The 18,091-nt window shown below is 45.3% G+C and overlaps 1 protein-coding gene across 5 annotated transcripts in view; it reads right to left on the bottom strand.

Moving 5' to 3' along the window:
• Schip1 (schwannomin interacting protein 1) overlaps positions 1 to 18,091 on the bottom strand; it is a 722,809-nt gene that overhangs the window by 46,976 nt on the left and 657,742 nt on the right. The window contains exon 1 of one of the 5 annotated variants that reach the window (XM_060378413.1): positions 6,232 to 6,525. The exons of the other annotated variants lie outside the window; for them this stretch is intronic. Within the exon in view, the coding sequence (XP_060234396.1) occupies positions 6,232 to 6,261 (30 nt within the window). The 5' untranslated portion in view covers positions 6,262 to 6,525. Of the gene's footprint in view, positions 1 to 6,231; positions 6,526 to 18,091 lie in introns of those variants that run through there. 5 annotated transcript variants of the gene reach the window in all.

The following is an 18,091-nucleotide window of genomic DNA, read 5'->3' as shown; positions in this document are numbered from 1 at the left end:
AAACCCAAACTCTACAAACTAATAGAGACAATCACTTCACTGAACTTATACTTAAAAGCCTGCACCCCAACAGTGCATGAAAATGCTTTGGAGTTCCCTTTTCACCCTGAAGCCTTGTGTTTTTTCCTCTGTGCACATGAACCCAGGCTTATTCTGGCACTCTTGGGAGAACTCCAATTTGACACCCTGTTCCTTCATTCTCAGGAGGAAGAGGAAAAGGAGCTGGTGTCAGTTGGGATACATGGCTTTCTTTGCCCCTCTTAACCCCGACACCTCCCTTAACCACGACATGATCCACCAGAACCTGGGTGTGTCGTGTCGGACTGGTTACTGCTTTCTCTACTGAGAATTTGAGGGTGTCTCAATGAATGATTTAAACTGATAGGCTCTCTAGCTTGATCATTTGAGACCGAGATGGGGTATCTTTTGTTTTGTGAGCTGCGCATGACATTTTTCACAGTGTTTTGCTCTAGAAAACTTAGTGTTCTCCGAGGCAGTGAAGTTCTTCTTCCATACAGTAAAGGAATTAGTGAAATATGAGGGGCTGGCGAGAAGGCTCAGCAGGTAAAAGCACTTGCTGCCAAGCATCATTACCTGAGTTCGATACCTGGAACCCACAAAGAGGTGGAGAGAACCAACTCCCACAAATTGTGCGCCGTGTTCCCCCAGCTATGCAAGAAGATAAATAAGTAAATAATCCCCAAATTTCAGAAGTTTTAATGTATGAACAAAAGCAGCAAGGCTTGGTAGTGCAAGCCTGTAATCCCAGCTACTTAGGAGGCCAAGACACCAGGATCATTGAACTGTAGTGTTTCAAAGTCAAAACAAGGAAAGACTGAGAACAGATGATGCAGCTCAGTGGTAGACTTGCCTGACATTCAGGAGGCCCTGCCTGGGCTTAGTCCTAAGCAGGGGTGCAGGGAGGGAGGAAAAAGAAAGGGAAGGGGGGAGAGGAGACTAGAAGGAAGGAAAGAGAAGAGGGGAATGGAAGGCAGCTTGGGGGAGAGTACCTACCTCAACTAAGTATGGGTATTTTGAGTAAGTGTGGAAGCGCCTGGAGAGAGACTATGAGGGTCACCTTGGCAAGATCCCTGAGGTGAGCTAGGGAAGCTAAATGTAAGGAAGGACGAGGAAGGACTGAACGCAGGTAACAGACGCGAGTTATGGGAGAGAACAGAAAGCTAGTTAGCTTTATGGATTTGTTTGTTTGGATGGTGGATAGGTGCATAAAATATATTCGGCACCAAACGAGTAAAACTTAATGTGAAGCTTCAGAGCTGCGTTTGAATAAGAAGTTCATCAATCTGTGCAGACGCTGGGTCTGGCTAATTCTGGTGTGTGATGTTCTTATTTATTTGCACAGGTTTTTAAATAATAAAGCTTACAGGAAAAGGTTTAAAACGGACCGGAAGATATATCATGAGTTTCAGCTTGGCAAAATCTTGGAGTGAAATTAGCCGGCCTGCGGCATTTCCCTCAGTAGCCGGGGTGGGCTGGGATGCCGGGTGCATCACCTTCATTCACTAACTGTGTTACCCTAGGTCTCTGTTCTGTCTCGCAGGGTGTTTAAAGCCTTGGGAGTGGAGGCTCAGAAGCCTGGGAGCAGGTCCCTGTAGTGTGGGGGTCGCTGGTTCCTTGCTGCAAGGCAGAAACCTGGATTGCTCGCAGATTCTTGGGGCTCTGAACATACCAACTGTAGGAGATGCAGTTGGGTTACAACACACATTTATTGGCTACATAATCCACGTGTAAGGCAGAGCCTTCTACAAATGGACACAAGGATCTTGTCTTCAGGAGTCTTCCTCTAATGGGAGAGGCAGGCCCGCCTTTAAGCCTTGTAAAGAGGTGCTAACGGAAAGAAGCCTGCTGGGGAGACATTTTGGTGGTGAGGAGGAAGATTTTCTGCAGGAGGTGGTGGCATTTGCGCCTTGAAAGTAGCTGGCAAAAGGTGTGGGCAGGTGGTGCGTGGGTGGAAGGCATCCCAGCTGGAGACAGAACTGCAGGGAGAAAGTGAGGGGGCAGCGTAAGATCTGGAGGGAAGGAGGGAGAGAGGGAGGGAGGGGGAGGGCGTCATCCAGGGGTTGGATCCCTGCCAGGCCTTGAATCCATGCAAAAGGGTCTGGAATCTATCCTAAGGGACTGGAAAAGCATTAAGGATTCTTGACCACGCTTGAAGGAGGGACTTTGTGCTGGGGAAGGGAGGTGGATGAGACTTAGTCACATGCCATTTTATCTTTTCTCTTTCTCTTTTCTCTTTCTCGTCTCCATTCCCACAGTAGCTCGGAATTCAAGGGTGTGATCTGCATCAGAGCTGATCATTTCAGCGATGGCAAGGCAGGGATGAAAGCCTGCCATTGTTTTCACTTGGTGTACTTACCCCAAAACAAAACTGCAGGAGAAGAGAAAAAAAATATTGGGAGTTTTTAAGCTCCGTGGACCCCTTGACCTAAACTTGTGCTTACAAGTTAACAATATTTCTAAGCTGTTTATCAGAAAGCATTTAGAAGAATTTGGCCTTTTGAAGGCTGCCAGGCCTGAAGCTGTGGGCAAGATTCTTTCACGAAGAGATTGGCCTCCTCCCAAGACTGGCGAATGGAGGTCGACAGCTCTTTCTTTTAACAGGAGTGAGGATGGAAAATGACAGTACATGTCTTAGAGATCTGGAGGTTCATGGGAACCTGGGGGGTGGGATGGGTGGCAGGGGGATGATAAAAGCAGGATGACCTGAAACTATCAGGAAAACTTCTGCAGCAGAATTCCTCTGCCCATTCTCCCTTGGCTCAAGTTGCTTGGAGCACAGAATATCCAGATACTTGCTTAAGCTGAGACCCAGAAGCTCTTGGGCTGGGCATAGTCACCCATGGGGAGAATTGATCATACTTCTATCAGCCCCAAACAGTTGAGCCTGAAGTGACTTGGCTTGACTCATGGCTTGATGAGGTTCCAGAAACACAGAAGAAACAGTCGCAGGAGCAAGGTAGCTCTGAATTGATGGCTGGCTTGTTTTGTGCAAAAGGGTGGCCTCTGGCAGAGAACCAGAGAATGATCATGCTGTGTCAACAGGCAAAACCCCATTTCAGAGATGAGAAAATTAACATCAAGGGCATCTCAGCAAAACAGTGAAAGTCCATAGAGGGAAGAAGTTGGTCAGACCCATATTCTCACCATTCTTGGCAACTTAGAAAAGAACCCACTTTTTTTGTTGTTGTTGTTGTTTTGTTTTTTGTTTTCAAGACAGGGTGTCTCTCTGTAGCTTTGGCTTCCTGGACTTGTTTTGTAGACCAGGCTGGCCTCGAACTCATAGAGATCTGCCTGTCTCTGCCTCCCCAAGTGCTGGGATTACAGACGTGAGCCACCACTCCCAGCTACAAGGACCCATTTTCATACAGCAATGGAAACAGACCACAGACAAATAGTCAGGTAAGATGTGTGCTGATCGATGGTAGTCAATGCTTAGTATAGAGACAAATTTGGGAACTGTAACGTAAATGCCGGAATAGAACTAGGAAAAGTTGAGGCTTGAGGAGTAAGTCCAGAGAAAAGGCCTGAAGAAAAGAGCAAGGCGTGGGGTAGGGCTGACTTGTGCATTAAAGGATTGCTCAGTGCATCCTGAATTTCAGATAAACGGTGAACAAGTATGAACCCTGTGCTAAATGTGACAACCCTAAAGAAGGTGTAGGGGAGGAGCGTGTGCCAGGTAGACCAGAAGGACTGAACAGAAGAATAAAGGCAAGCAGAGCTAGACTCCGGAAGAGTGGACCTTACTGCTCTAAGGCCCAGGCCCCGTAGGTAACTGGTTCCTCTTCTAAGTGGAATGATAAACTTTCAGAATATCTGGAGATGTGGCATCTGATCAGACTTTAACCATTTTAACAGCTCATTCTAGATACTATGTTGAAAAGAAACTGGACAATCGGAGAGCAAGGACAGAAACAGGCAAGCCACTTAAAGTACTTTGTTGCCACATGAGGATGATACCAAAGGTAGCGGCAGCAATCTCCATTTCTACATGTGCACCAAAATATGCACATAATGTGCAGGAGACTGGAGCCTGCACCCCCACTCAAGGCCAGGCCATTAGCGTGTTCTCCAGAACATCACCGATGGGAGAAAAGTGATCAATCCTCCAATAAAATTCTCTTAACTCATTAAGAATGCCAGCCTGCTGGGAGTGGCAGCACAGGCCTTTAACTCCGGCACTCAGCACTGGAGAGGCAGAGATGAATTGAATTCAAAGCCAGCCTTGTTTACATAGTGAGTTTCAGGTTAGCCAGGGCCTACAGAGTGAGATTCTGGTTTAAAGAAATAAAACAAAACAAGACCCCACTAATGTAAGCAATATGCCACAACCACTCTGCACTGTCATTTTTTAACAAATAAATAGGCCCTTGTCAAAAAAGGGGAAAGTTTCTGAGGAAAAAAAAAAATCAAATTGTTGATATCACCAGTGACTTGGAACTACATCAAGCTAAGGACTCAGAGAAATCACTTTTTCTAAAACCCAAACACTCATGATGCCAGATGGGTTCTAAAACTAAGGCTTCCAAGGGGGATTAAGACTGGCTTCAAGGCTAACATTTCTGTCTTTGTTAGCTAGCCCTGAAGGAAAGCATTTCAAAAGAGTCCACACATGTGCCCCCATCGGTGATACACAGTCTATTAACTACCATTACCACCTGAACACACATAATTTTACAGTGGAAATAAGCAATAAAGACTTCAAAACTATTAGGCACACAGTGCCACTGTTAAATACTGAGTTGCTGTCAAGTCACATCTGTCTTCCTTTGGAAGAAACATTTGGCTAACATGGCCCCTCCTTCTCCAGATGAAATTGCTGATACTGACCAGTCTTTCACCTTCCAAAAACAATGAGTTCATTCTCGGCCTAATGAGAAAATACAGGGAGTACCCTGCCCTTCAACATAAATTGCAGAGCTTCTCTGAAGAGAGATGGAAAACTATTTTAATTATGACAATAATTTAATCTCCTGCGGCCGTACTGAGCCATCCACACACCAGGCTCTCCACGGCTGTCTGACATTCCCTACCCTAAATGTGTTGACTCTTTCCTAAGCTCTCCGACTTTCTCATGGAAAGAATTCCCGTGAAACACAATCTTCCTACCTAAGGAGGATCGATTTATGTCCCCTAAAGTGAATATGCTGTAAGACAGGCCCATGATTATAAAATTCCAATTAATAAGCACAAAAAGAGTGTTCTGTAAGCACGTCTTACTTAGCTAGCAACAGCTGCCCTGGGTCTTGTGAAATGCACCATTCTGCTTGCAGACACTCACACTGAAACGTGACCCTCAGGAAATACCTGCCCGACTCACTAACCCACCTCCCACAGGGAAGAGGCATTGTTAGGGTAGAGAGCTGGTCTCTGAGAAACTCCACCAGGGGAGAAACAGCTCTGAGTCAGCCGCCCAGGATGTGGACCAACCATGCCCGCCACTGCATAGGGCGATTGCTCTGAGAAGGTTCTTGCTGTTTACAGTGTTGCCTCCACAGCCTGAGTGGCAGGAAGGAGTTATGAAACATTCTAGAAGGCAGCTTTGGAAATTGTCTCAAGTGTTTAATTCCTAACCCCAGGTAATAAGCGAGCACATGAAAGGATGAACATGTGTTACTGGAGCCTTCTCTATGTCAAGTTTTTAACCCACGCCAGCACTGCCATTCTTACCTATTAACCATTTACAAGAGCGTATTGGTAAAAATAGGCGCATGAAGCGATGGGAGTGCAACCTTCAGTGCCGAATGCCTGCTGACTGGCTTATGAAAAATTCCAAGATCATCAATTAGGACTCTTGATTTACATCATTTCCTCACAGACAGTCTTAAAAACTGGACGCTAAGTAATTCACCTCTTACGCAACGAACAGTAATTACATTTTCCGGTGTTGTACGAACCCCCTTGGATTCAATCACAGTTCGGAGCAGCTCCTCTTATTTGCACAGACCTACAGCGTGCAGAGCACGCATCACCTCCCTGTATTCCACAAACGCTTTAAAGGCCAAAGAAGCAGTGTTTCTGCCCCATTACTCCTCGGAAAGCCTCATTAGAATTCAGATACTGTATGCGATGAAGGCCGGGAGTGGAGCCCAGGATGGAAAAAAAAAAAAAAAAAGCCCCTGAAAATCCGACCAGAGGCAACCTGCTGCCCTAGAGAAGAGGAAGGCCTCTCCCATAGGGCGAGGGCCTCAGAATCAGGCTTTCCAACCTTACCTGGTACGAGCAGTTCTCCTGATGTACCATCTCAGAGCATCCTAGGGCGCAGACCCTAAAGCTGGACTGCTGGGCGAGGCTGCGCAGGGGAAGCGCCCGAGCATCCACAGGCGCGGGAGAACGCCCTGGTTAGGCAGGGGCTCCCCGCAGATTAAAATGGATGCTGTTCCGCTGAGCAACCTGCGCAGTGGCACGCTGTGCTGGGAAGCGCGCAGCCACCGAGCTCGCTCTGCAGCCGCCTCTGCTCTGCTCCTCGGGAACCGGGAGGCAGGCTGCTGAGCCGAGCTGGGACCGGCCTGGGGGAGGGGGCGGGCGCATCACCCGCACAATCAGCCAATTATATTATAGGCACAAAGAAAAGGATCTGTCTGGGGCTGGTGTGACCTTCTGGTGCTTTATGAAGGCAGTTAACTGATGTGGAAACATTCTAGCACTCATTAAAGAGAAAAAGGCCAGTGAGGGAGAGAGAGACAGACAAAAATCAATGCTGCAGCTGGACATTCCTAACCTGCTGCAGCACCCTTCTTGCCCACTAATGCTGCTTGGTTGGTGCTTATCAAAACCAGGCCTGGAAGATCTTTTCAGAACTTTTAACGTGCCGAAGGGAAAACAGCCCATTCTGAACACTGACATGCAAGGTTTGTATTCATCTTAAAGTATCTTGTCAACTTTCTAACTACAGGAAGGACTTTGTTTAAAATATGTATTATTTTAAAAAAATTTAAAAAATTTTTTAAAAATCTCATTTACTTTTTTTCTTAACTGTTTTTAAGGCAGACAAAGGTATGATGGAGTCATTATTTCTACAATTTGGGGGGGAACTTAGTTAAATGTTCAAGTCGGTGTAATGTATTCACTGCATACAGACTAAAGACTAATTTTTAAGGTAAGGCCTTGCATGTGTACTTTACACTGTATGAGGACTTGAATTATAGGCACCTCACTATGACACAGACTGTCCTCAGAGTCTGTAATGGGAAGAGCTTGGGACCTGCAGATCTTAATCAAATGAAAGACAAGTTGGATCGTGCATGTTTCTAGGAGAAAATGGGGGCCAATCTCTGAATGGTCTCCAGGGCTCTGGGGTACCTAGGAGCGAGCAAGGAATTTTTCAACGTAATGACACAAAGTTAAGGGGGGAAACAATAAAATGTCCTTATTTACATTGCTTGGCTGCCCCAAACAATTCACACTGTGGTGTCGTTTATTTGTGTCTCCGTGCAGGGTAGGTGTGGCACACGTGTGGTGATCAGGTTAGTTCTCTACCACGTTGGTCCCCAGGATCAAAGGTCAGCAGCCTTGATGACAGCACTTTGACTCACTGAACTGTCTATCACTCTGGCCCTTTGACAGAAATGGTCCTCAGAGAAACCCCAACTGGCTGCAAACCATCATACTGTAAAGAAAAAGTTCCCAAAGACGACGTTCTGAGCTACTTCCTGCTTCCGCTTCACGGTACACCCGTGTGCACGCTCACTTCAGGCCTCCTATTAGGAGGATTAAAAAGTGACAGAAGAAGTCCAACCCGTGTTCTCTAAATATGAGCAGTGGGTTCTTGGAAAAGGCACAGTGGATGTGTGTCCTGCAGAACCGTCTGTCTGTCGCTCCAGTACAGTGGGAGGTGGCCAGGCTGGACAAGGAACATAAGCTACCTGAAGCAGGAGTCTGGGGGTAGTGACAAGTGCACTTAAACCTAAGATGGAAGAAAGACTGAGACACTGCTGGGAAGCAAAACAATAAACAGCGCAGCCCGCCCAAATGCAAGCCTCCCTGCGGTCCACACAGAGCGGGGACCAGTGTGGAGCACAAGGGAGCAGGTGACGTGAGTGGCGCTCCCACACTGTCTATGACAGAGCAGCTCACTTCAAAGGCTGTCAGAACTTCACTCCAGCAATGGCTGTCATCTCCTGACTCTGGTTCCGAGTCTGCGAGTCTAAGACAGGCAGACAACACTCTCTCTCTCTCTCTCTCTCTCTCTCTCTCTCTCTCTCTCTCTCACACACACACACACACACACACACATACACACACACACACACACACAAATTGCTTTCTGGACTCTGTTCTTTTCCAAAAACTGAGGGTTCTGGGATATATTACATAGGCTCCTGAAGATATTTTAAATTTATTTTTATAATCTAAACATGATCCCACTCTTCACAGTTGCTGTTCCAGAGACAGTGGGAGTGAGTCAGAGGTGGCTTTTTGGAGAGAACAGATTTCTGACACTCGTGTCCCATATGCTGTCAAAACATACTCCTCCCAGAAGGTATAAACAAGACAAAAGGGATAGGTTGAACAGGCTTGTATGTGTAACTGTCCACCAGAAAGGACTCTGTGTTATGATTTAAATTATGATTAACCAGTACAGAAAAAAGAAAGAAAGAAAGAAAGAAAGAAAGAAAGAAAGAAAGAAGGAAAAGAAGGAGGGAGGGAGGGAGGGGAGAGAGAGAGAAAGGAAGGAAGGAAGGAAGGAAGGAAGGAAGGAAGAAAAAGGAAGAAAGGAAGAAAGAAGAAAGAAAGAAAGAAAGAAAGAAAGAAAGAAAGAAAGAAAGAAAGAAAGTAAAACAAAACCAGATGCCCAAGAACATCAATTCAGCAGGACATAATACTTGTTATTTTCATCTAAAAATACCGACAAACTTTTTGTTCTAAGTACAGTTTATATAGCACTGATTTTTTTTTTAAATCTTTTAGTTTCACTTCCCATTAAAACGACTGAGTTGAAGGACAAGTGCGATGTCCTAGTGCTCCTAAGCCTGACCTCAGCTCGATTCCTGATAACCGCACGAAGAGAACAGAGTCCATAAAACTGTTCACTGACCTACACACACACACACACACACACACACACACACACACACACACACTTAAAAAAATTAAGTATTAAGTTGAGTGCCAAGCACTGTGATACTGTGATATATCTCTGTAATTCTAGTTCTGAAGAGGAGGATTAAGTGTGATGACAGCCTGGGCTACACACAATAAAATCTAAAAATAAAGAAAGCCGAAAATTGTAAACTATTGGTATTTCATATTTAGATGGGACTTCCAGAAACTATTTAATCCAAAATTGTTGCTTTGCAGTTATGTAAACTGAGGCCTAAGGATGCTGTAACAAGGCTACTAACATAGAAAGAGTATCCAAGGGAAGGAAACTGAGAAAGGAACACCGGTTTCCAGGTTCCTATCAACTGAATAATCTCTAGGTCCAACAAGGCTGCTTTTGCCTGATAAAAAAGGCAGTTTACCCACAGTGCAAAGCCATGAGGAGGAGGCGCTTCTGGGAGGTCATGAGGAGTAACCCTCAAGAATAGGATTCACACCCTCATTAAAAGAGGCTCCAGGCAGTCTTGCGCCTCCTAGCACCTATGGGCACAGTGGGAACGGGCTGTCAGTGAATCAGGAAGCAGGCCCTCACCAGGCCCTCACCAGACACTGAGCCTGCAGTGCCCTGCAGCGCCTTGCTCGGGACCACCGAGATTAGACTAGAGTTCCGATGTTAGGAAGCCACAGAGTTTCTAGTTTGCAGTAGCTTGATGGACTAAGACAAACGTTCAGTAGGACTTGGCAGAAACCAGCTCACCTGGACCAGGCCAGAGCAGGAAAATCCAAAATCTTCGTGGCTTCACTTAAACCTTAAACCTCACTTAAACCTTCACCTAAACCTCATTCAAAGTATGTGTGCAAGGAAGAAAAGCTAGAGCACTTCTCAACTAAGATACATGCTTATGCCGCTATAAAGTAGTTGTGTTTTTAAATCCCCCCCCCCCAAAGCTTCGTTTCCCTATTGTGGCAAATACGAGAAACACATACAGATTTATTTTTTATTTTATGTATATAAATGTTTACTTGCCTGTATGTCTGGGCACCATATGCATGCAGTACCCACTGAGGCCAGAAGAGGGTCAAATACCCTGGAGCTGGAGTACAGATGGTTGTGAACTGCCTTTGTGTGCTGAACTGACCCCTGATCCCCAGGAAGAGCAGCCAGTGCTCCTAACTTCTGAGCCATCTCTCCAGCCCCAGAGGGCTGGTTTGAACAGTAACTGCAGTAGTAAGAAGTCACACTCACGGGACAAAAGGAGCCTGGGTCAGGGACTGATGTGAAGGGGGCGAGCACAGGAGACTGTCTGGCATAAGCTACAACAGCAGACTGTTTGGTTTACATGGGTATATGCAAGTCAACCTTCACTGAGTAAAATATTTAAGACTTGTGCATCTTATTATATATAGTATTTACCTCGAAGAATTAAAAAGAAAATAGGAGCTAGTTAACACTTAAAAAAAAATTCTAGTTAAGTGTATGCAGGCTAACGTATTTACAGGGACACTTTCTGATATGAAACTTACACTGAGATGAACCAAATGAATGACATGACTTGCTGGATGAGTAGAGAGCTCTGTCAGTGGAAAGCTCTGGCCAAGCATGTTTAGTAAAACATCTGTTGCAGACTCTTAAGTGGTACATAAACCACCATTTGTAAAAGGGTGAAGATTCATGGGCTCCAAAAAGAAACTAACATAGTGTCTGTGAAATAGAGTTCTGCTTTAACATGTCCACAATGAAATGTCAGGGGTTGTAACTGACATAAGGAGGACAAGGCAGATGACCAAGGCAGTAACTTTCCTTCACCTCCACTCAAAGCAGCCAGGTATCTTGTACCTTTAAGGTCTGTGACTTTTTAGGATGATAAAAGAAAAGAAGTTGAGAGGAAAATTAATCTTGTGGACTTGTGAATCCTTGAATGGCCAGGCTAAAGAAGGGGAGCTCTCTTTGTTGTCACCAACACTTGTATCAACTCTAACCTTTGAAGGTGCTTCACAACCCAGCAAGCACTTCCCCAACAGCTCCCTTCATCCTTACAACCTTATCATTAAACAGATTCCTGTGAGGTGCAGTTCAAAGCAGGGTGCCTGCCCTGAGGGTTTGTAAGACTACAGTACACAGATAACCGCATATAAGAAGGCGTGAACCAGATGCCTCCAGAAAGACCTCGTGTGTGTGTGTGTGTGTGTGTGTGTGTGTGTGTGTGTGCGCGCGTGCGTGCGCGAATGGAGAAGAGGAAGAGAGCTCTCAGCTAGATGCGAAATCCTTGCTCACTCTGTACTTCACTCCTTGAACATCCATTTTTCTTACACTGGTTTAGATTTCCTTAGAGCTTCGATCTCAACAGGCACAAGGGAACAGGGCTTATCCTGCCAATGAAGAGACTCGGGGCAGCCTGGAATAGCCAACAAGTCTCTTTCTCAGAAGCTAGCAATACATACATACATACATACATACATATATACATACATAATCCCTCCAACAAACAAATACTCCCCATACAAACACACACGCTTGAGCATACAAACACATACAACACATACATGCACAAATGCTTCAAAACAAACAAACAAACAAACAAACAAAACCCCAGATCCTTCTTCTTTGTGTATGTGAAAAGTCTGTCCATTGTGTCAGCTTTGAAGACAGAAGATGCCATAAGAGCAAGGACAGCCAGGTGCGCTAGAAGCAGGAGACGAAATTTCTCCAGAGCCTCTCAAAGGAACATCCTGATTTTTGTCAAGTGAGAGGCCTGTCAAAGTTTGTAAGTCCATTGTTATAATACAATAAATTCATGTATTTCTGTTGACTTAAACTGACTTGATGACTTACAACGCACGCATCCAAAACTAATCTTTCGGTGAGAGTCCGCAGTCTAAGGGCAAGAAGCCAGGGGGATGTGGTCGGCACAGTGAGAGGAAGGTGAACCACCATGCAGGGGTGAAGGAGAGAGCCAGGGGAGCTGACAGACATCAGCTTCAAACACTTCAGTGTGGGAGAGACACCCCCAAAGCCACGTGTCCTGACAAAGAGGAAGTTCTAAGTTATTCTTATGGAACTCCGAGCAGTCCAGTGTTAGCGATGGAAAGCCCTGCAGCCTTGGTTAAGAAGTTCAGAGAGTAAGTAAAGAGAGCGGTTTGTAAACAATCTTGTTGACCAGAGTACCAGGTGGTTCCATGAACGTACTACAGAGCCTTACTGGTGGAGGACCAGTGGCTGGAGAGGTGTCTCTGTGGTCAAGAGCACTCACTGCTCTTCTGGAGGACCCGGGTTTGATTCCCAGCACCCCCATGGTGACTAACAACTACCTGTAACCCCAGTGCCAGGGAATCTGTCACCCTCTGCTGGTCTCCACAGGCACCAGGCACACACGGACAGACAGGCAGGTTAGAAAGAGAGACAGTGTGTGGAGGACCACACATGAGGTGGGCATCAGGGAAGGAAACAGCCTTAAGGGAGGTGTGAGACCTGAAGTCTGCAATGAGATCAGAGAGGCTGGACAATTGCAGGGAAACCAGGAGTGTTATTGTATTCCTTGAGAAGTCTGGTAGAGAAGGACCACAAAAACAAAGAGGGTAGTTGGAACTCCTAAGATGTGTTACGTGTAGGTAATGAACACGCAACAGCTGAATAGGTGAAAAGCAGTGTGCGTGTCAGCATTAGACAATGAATAAGCCAGCAGACACAGTCAGATTTCATGAAACATGTTCAGTGCTGCGTTAGACCTAAACCAAGCGGGTATGCTGAGTAGAGCCACGGCCGGGAAGAAAGCCAGTGCCCATTCACACACTGTTCAGCAGATTCCAGGACGGCTACTGGTCACTTCCATTCTTGCCCAGGTTGTCCTCTGGATAAGAGGTGAATTACAAAAGCAGTCAGCGGAAATCGCCTCTGTTTCTCTGCTAAAGGAAGTGTGTGCTGCTGACGGATACCTTCTGTTTAATTGGGAATCATTTTCAAAACCTCTGCTCTTGGTGCAGAGCCTGACGACCTATCAGGTAGCCTGCTGGGGAGAGGCTGGGCACATGAGGGCTGCAAAGTCCTAGCTGAAGGCAGGGCGGCCCTTTCACAGCCCTGCCCATCGCAGTATGTCAGCGCACCCCACTTCCTGTCTTTGCCTTGAGTTTTAATTAGATTGCTGAACGAGCACCTTAACTGGGGCTGTGACACTGGCCTCAAGAGAATTCTACCTCAGAAATGTTTAGAAGACCAAAAACTGGAACTTAGAGGAAGATAAAAATTAAAAATGAGACACGTTTTATATATATATATATATTAAATATATATATATTAAATATTATTATATATATATTAAATCCCTGTAACTACAAGCAAGAAACCTGAGATACTTATAAATAATGTAAAAGAATTTGCTCAAGTTTGATTGTTCTGACTCTGGCTTAATGCTTATTATTTTAGGCTACACTGAAAATAACTTCCTCTGAAGATTATTAGTGTGAATCAGTGGGGCTGATTTTTATTTTGTATAATATTACAATCTCCCTTTAAAATTAAAGTGTAAGTGCAAAATGATTTTTTAAAAAAGTTTTTATGAGGATAAAATTAACTTGAGCTCAAGCTTGCATTTCACTAGATGGAAACATGGAATTCTTCTGTTACCTACAAGTGTTTGAAGGCACAATATTAAAGATGGCTCTTACAGTCTCGTTCCAATTAGAGCCTGACATTTCTTTTTCTATTTTGCTCGGTTGTGGTTGTGTCTTATCAAAAGAATCCCATTTCACAGAGGCAAGTAGTGGCAAGGGGAAGCAGCTCTGTGTGATGTACGCTCAAGTCTCCGGAGAATTCCCGGCTGAGCACATCACAGAGAAGAGAGAACTTCCTCACAGGTGATTTGCTGACAGTATACAGCAACTGCTCACATTTCTTATAAACAAGATAATAAAAGACAGAAGACCGATATTTGTAGCAGGACTGTCCATCTGTGACAAGACTTCCTCATTTGATGGGCAAGGCATTCTCTTATCATTGTGCAAGCTGTGCCAGGCAGATGAGCCTTGACCTCAGCCTGGCATCGAGCCAAGCCTGGCTTCTTGGGCAACTCAGATCATTCTTCCTGCCTAGAGATTCGCAGGCATGAAGTTTTCAGGAAAGCTGGCACAGAGCTACCACTTTCACAGTCAAAGGCATATCAACGAGTTCAACTATCTGAGAACCACGCAGAGCAAACTCAGTCTGCCGGTGTCAAAGACGGAGGTGGGAATACTTTTCATAAATGAGAAGGGGGTAGACTCTCTGTGACATGCTACATTCTTCTCATCACAACTCCACAGATTCTTCTACCAAGGCCTACAGATGAGCTCATGTGTATATGTCTTATGGATTATTTTCACATTTTAAGACTCTAATTTCCAGTTTTATGTTTAGGGAGACTTGAGGATGAGGTGTTTAGCAGATCATTATCATAGGTGCAAATTAGCCTCTAAAAATACCTGCTGCTGCCCTGGGTTTCTATAGACACAGCATGGAAGCAGGCAGTGTTATTGCGGAGCTCTCCCTACAGAATAATGAGACAGTTATATTTCCACGGGAACTGCCAAGGTGCCTGTTTACGGCACAGTCTTAGGTTTCTCCCCAGTGTGCTTTCTGCCCAAGGCAAGACGAAATTTGCATGCTGTAGAAAATTAGCAATTGATGCATCGATGCATGGTGCAATGTCTACGCGGCTTTCTTTCCAGTTGTTTATATCCTTAATGACGGTTTTGCCTTCACTTCTGGGGTGGGGGGAGGACAGGACACTAATGAGGCTTCCAAATTTCCAAATAAAACCGAACAGGTTTTCCCAGAGAAGCCCAGAGTAACACCAAATGTGTGTGTGTGTGTGTGTGTGTGTGTGTGTGTGTGTGTGTGTGTGTGTGTCCCCGCACACGCATGCGCGCATGGGATGATTAGGAGAACGGGCACGCTTTCCCTTTGCCCTCTGGGTCTTCGAGTAGCCTTGATAATCTTGTCTATCAATCTAGGCACATTTAGCTGAAGCACTACATGGAATTTCAGACAACAGCAATAACGATGATGATGGGGTGGTGGTGGTGGTGGTGGGAGTGATGATGATGATGGCTATTTACTCCTCTAAAGCTGGGGGAGGGGTTGATTAAAATCAGTTGGAAAGGTGACCTCTAGAGGACAGTCGTGTTTATTCAGTTAGCTTCAATTACGGATAGGATGACAAAACAAGAAGACCCCCAAAGGCAAGAGAGAAACCTGTGACGTCTAAAGAAACAAGAATAACATAAGCACACAAATTTAGTCATGTCAGTAAAGAATCATAAAGGTTACAACTATGTCCAAAGTTTCCATTCAAGCCATCTTATATGTCTCAATAGTGGAGACAGCCTTGGACCAGGATTCATGGTCATTTTTGGCTTCGTAGTACAAAGGCATCCTGGTGACATGAGACCCTGACGCAAAACAAAACAGGAACTATTTCCAGGCTTGAGAGTATATGTTTCCTTGGCCGACTGCTTCACAGCTAAGGCCCTCTATTCCCTGACGTATAAAATAAGTTGATTTAAAAATTGTCTCTTCCCCTTTGGGGGCTGTGAGGTGACTGTGTTTGAAAATCAAGTTGACTTTTATATCCTGTGTTTTCCAAACTAGCAATACAAAATTCATATAACAATTTATGTTTCATGCACAGCATGGGATCAGTCAGGAAAAAAATAAACTAGACTTCAAGCAAAGTTAAATTTCATTAAGGTAAAATCAATTACTAATTTTTGTGTGTCTGTGATTGATGTGTGTGTACACTCGTGTGGGCGAGTGCGGGCACACGTGTCGTGGCAGTTATGTGGAGGTCAGGGGACAAGCCTGGGTCTTGATCCTCGCCTTCCACCTCATTTGAAACAGGGCGTCTCTCCTCTCTTGTTCTCCGTGGTGTAGAGCACGCTGGCTGGTCCACGAGCTTCTCAGGCTCCCCGTCTGCACTTCTCACCTCCTACACTGAGAATGAGTTACCAAGACCAGTTCTCACCTGGGTTCTGAGACTTTGAACATAGGTCCTCAAATTTCCAGAACACAGGTCCTCCCATTACCCACTGAGCCATCCAGCCCTCGGTTATCACTTTATCACCATGGAGGGATAAATTATAATAACATATGATTAAATAATAATAATGATTAAATTGTTAATATACTATCTAAAGAACTATTAAAACGCAACACTCGTCCTTACATACACTTTTTCAAATGCAGGAGTACTGTTCAAATGCTCTTATTTGCAGTGGGGTGGTGGCTAAAAGTTCCTTCAGGAGCGTTCTGGGCAGCAACATGGACTGATTTCTCAATCCTTTGCCGTCTCATGGCCTTACCTGATTTTAGCTTAGAACAAACAGTAGTCTGAAAGTTTTTCTGATGTGTAAGAAAATTGCCAGAAACACATGGTCTAATGATCTAATTAACTTGTCTTACTTAAAGCAACTGAACTCAGATGCCTCTGTTTTTGAGGTTTATCTTCCCAGGACATGAAAGTACTGGTTAGGAAATGATGGCAATTGGAAGAGAGTTGGAAGGTGAGCTCCCGAGGAAGCCTGACGTCAGTCATGGACTGTTCCAAAGCATTCAAGTCAATCAGGATGTTAAATCTCAGCTCCTCTAAAACTCAAATTTAAGTCAGTTCTCCTTTGAGAAGAGCAAAGCCAGACTTTTTCAGGCACATCCTGGGCCCTCAAGACGCTCACCTGTAGAAATGGTCAGGGCTTCTTCATCAGTTACCAACTATGCCGAGACAGAAATGAACAGCCTATTAGAGGCTCAGTGCTCTGTAGGTAAGCCTGCTTTACTCCCATGACTCCGCTCTCCTTCTGAGACGACACTGAAGGGGGAAGCCAGGTTGTTTTTATTCTCTGGCTGTGTCCACGCATCTGTGGACAGTACCAGTGGACTTCTGGAATCTTCCTCAATTATTTCCACCTTGTTGTTTTGAGTCACGGTCGACGCTCACCACACGGGCTGGCCAGGGAGTAAACCTGGGGCCCTCCTCTCTTGTCTTCTGCAGCACTGGGTCTGCGGCATCCAGGTTCACATACACACGCACACACACCCCTGCCAGCGGGTGCTGAGGACTGAACTCAGGCCCTCGGGACTATACTGCCAAACACTTAACCAACAGCGCCATCTCCCCAGCCCCCATGTTCACCCTTGACACTAACCTACAGGAGGAAACCATAGAAAAAGCTGCATGATCCACTGGTGCAACAGCTCTCTGTGTCCCCTTCCTCTTGCTGCTGTCACTCTCTCATCCATACAGTGAGTGGCTGAGGCATTTGCTCCACACACCTCAGTGGAAACGCACTGATGAGCATGTAGGGCTGTTCAAGACTCTCACAATCAAATGCCTTCCCCCGAGCCCAGCGGAGAGTTCTTCCAGAGAGCTGTCACCACAAGTGCAGCAATCAGACCTTTAGCCCGATTTTTTTTGATGGCGTGAATTTATAAAATACCATTTAGAAAGAAATTTAAACCCACTACTCGCCTTGTTCCCCTGGCCTGATAATTTCTTGCTTCTTGATTTAGGTGTCAGTGTTATAAAACATTAAGGGCTGGCAGCCTCACCCTTCCAAATTAGATATGCTTTTCAAGCTGTAACGGATGATGTCACGTCTAGTCTCATCTCAGTCATTTCCCACAACACTTAAGATCACACCCTAAACCCTACCACTGGCACTGAGTTCACCTCCAGACCACCATCTTGCTCACTCCTGCAGCTTAACTCCCAAACACTCCCCCAATGCATTAAAGGCTTGCTCACCTCCATCTGGAACCAATAGGTCCTTTAGTGGGTAACGGAAGACGATTAGGGCCTTTCCTGTCTCCTTCCATTTCGCAACCTGGGTACCACGAGGTTAATAGGTCTCCTTTGCTGTGTTTCCTTATCATAACGTGCCTTGCTGCTACAGGGCCAAAACTTGGAAAATGTGAGTAAAAGTGAACCTTTCCTCTTTTTAAGTTGATTTCCTCAGGCACTTTGTCAGAGTGACGCAAAGTGAACTTACTCACTGAGCTGTAAGC

Source organism: Meriones unguiculatus, chromosome 2 (genome assembly GCF_030254825.1).
Source record: "Meriones unguiculatus strain TT.TT164.6M chromosome 2, Bangor_MerUng_6.1, whole genome shotgun sequence".
Lineage (NCBI taxonomy): Eukaryota > Metazoa > Chordata > Mammalia > Rodentia > Muridae > Meriones > Meriones unguiculatus.
This window is presented reverse-complemented; position numbering and strand designations above follow the sequence as displayed.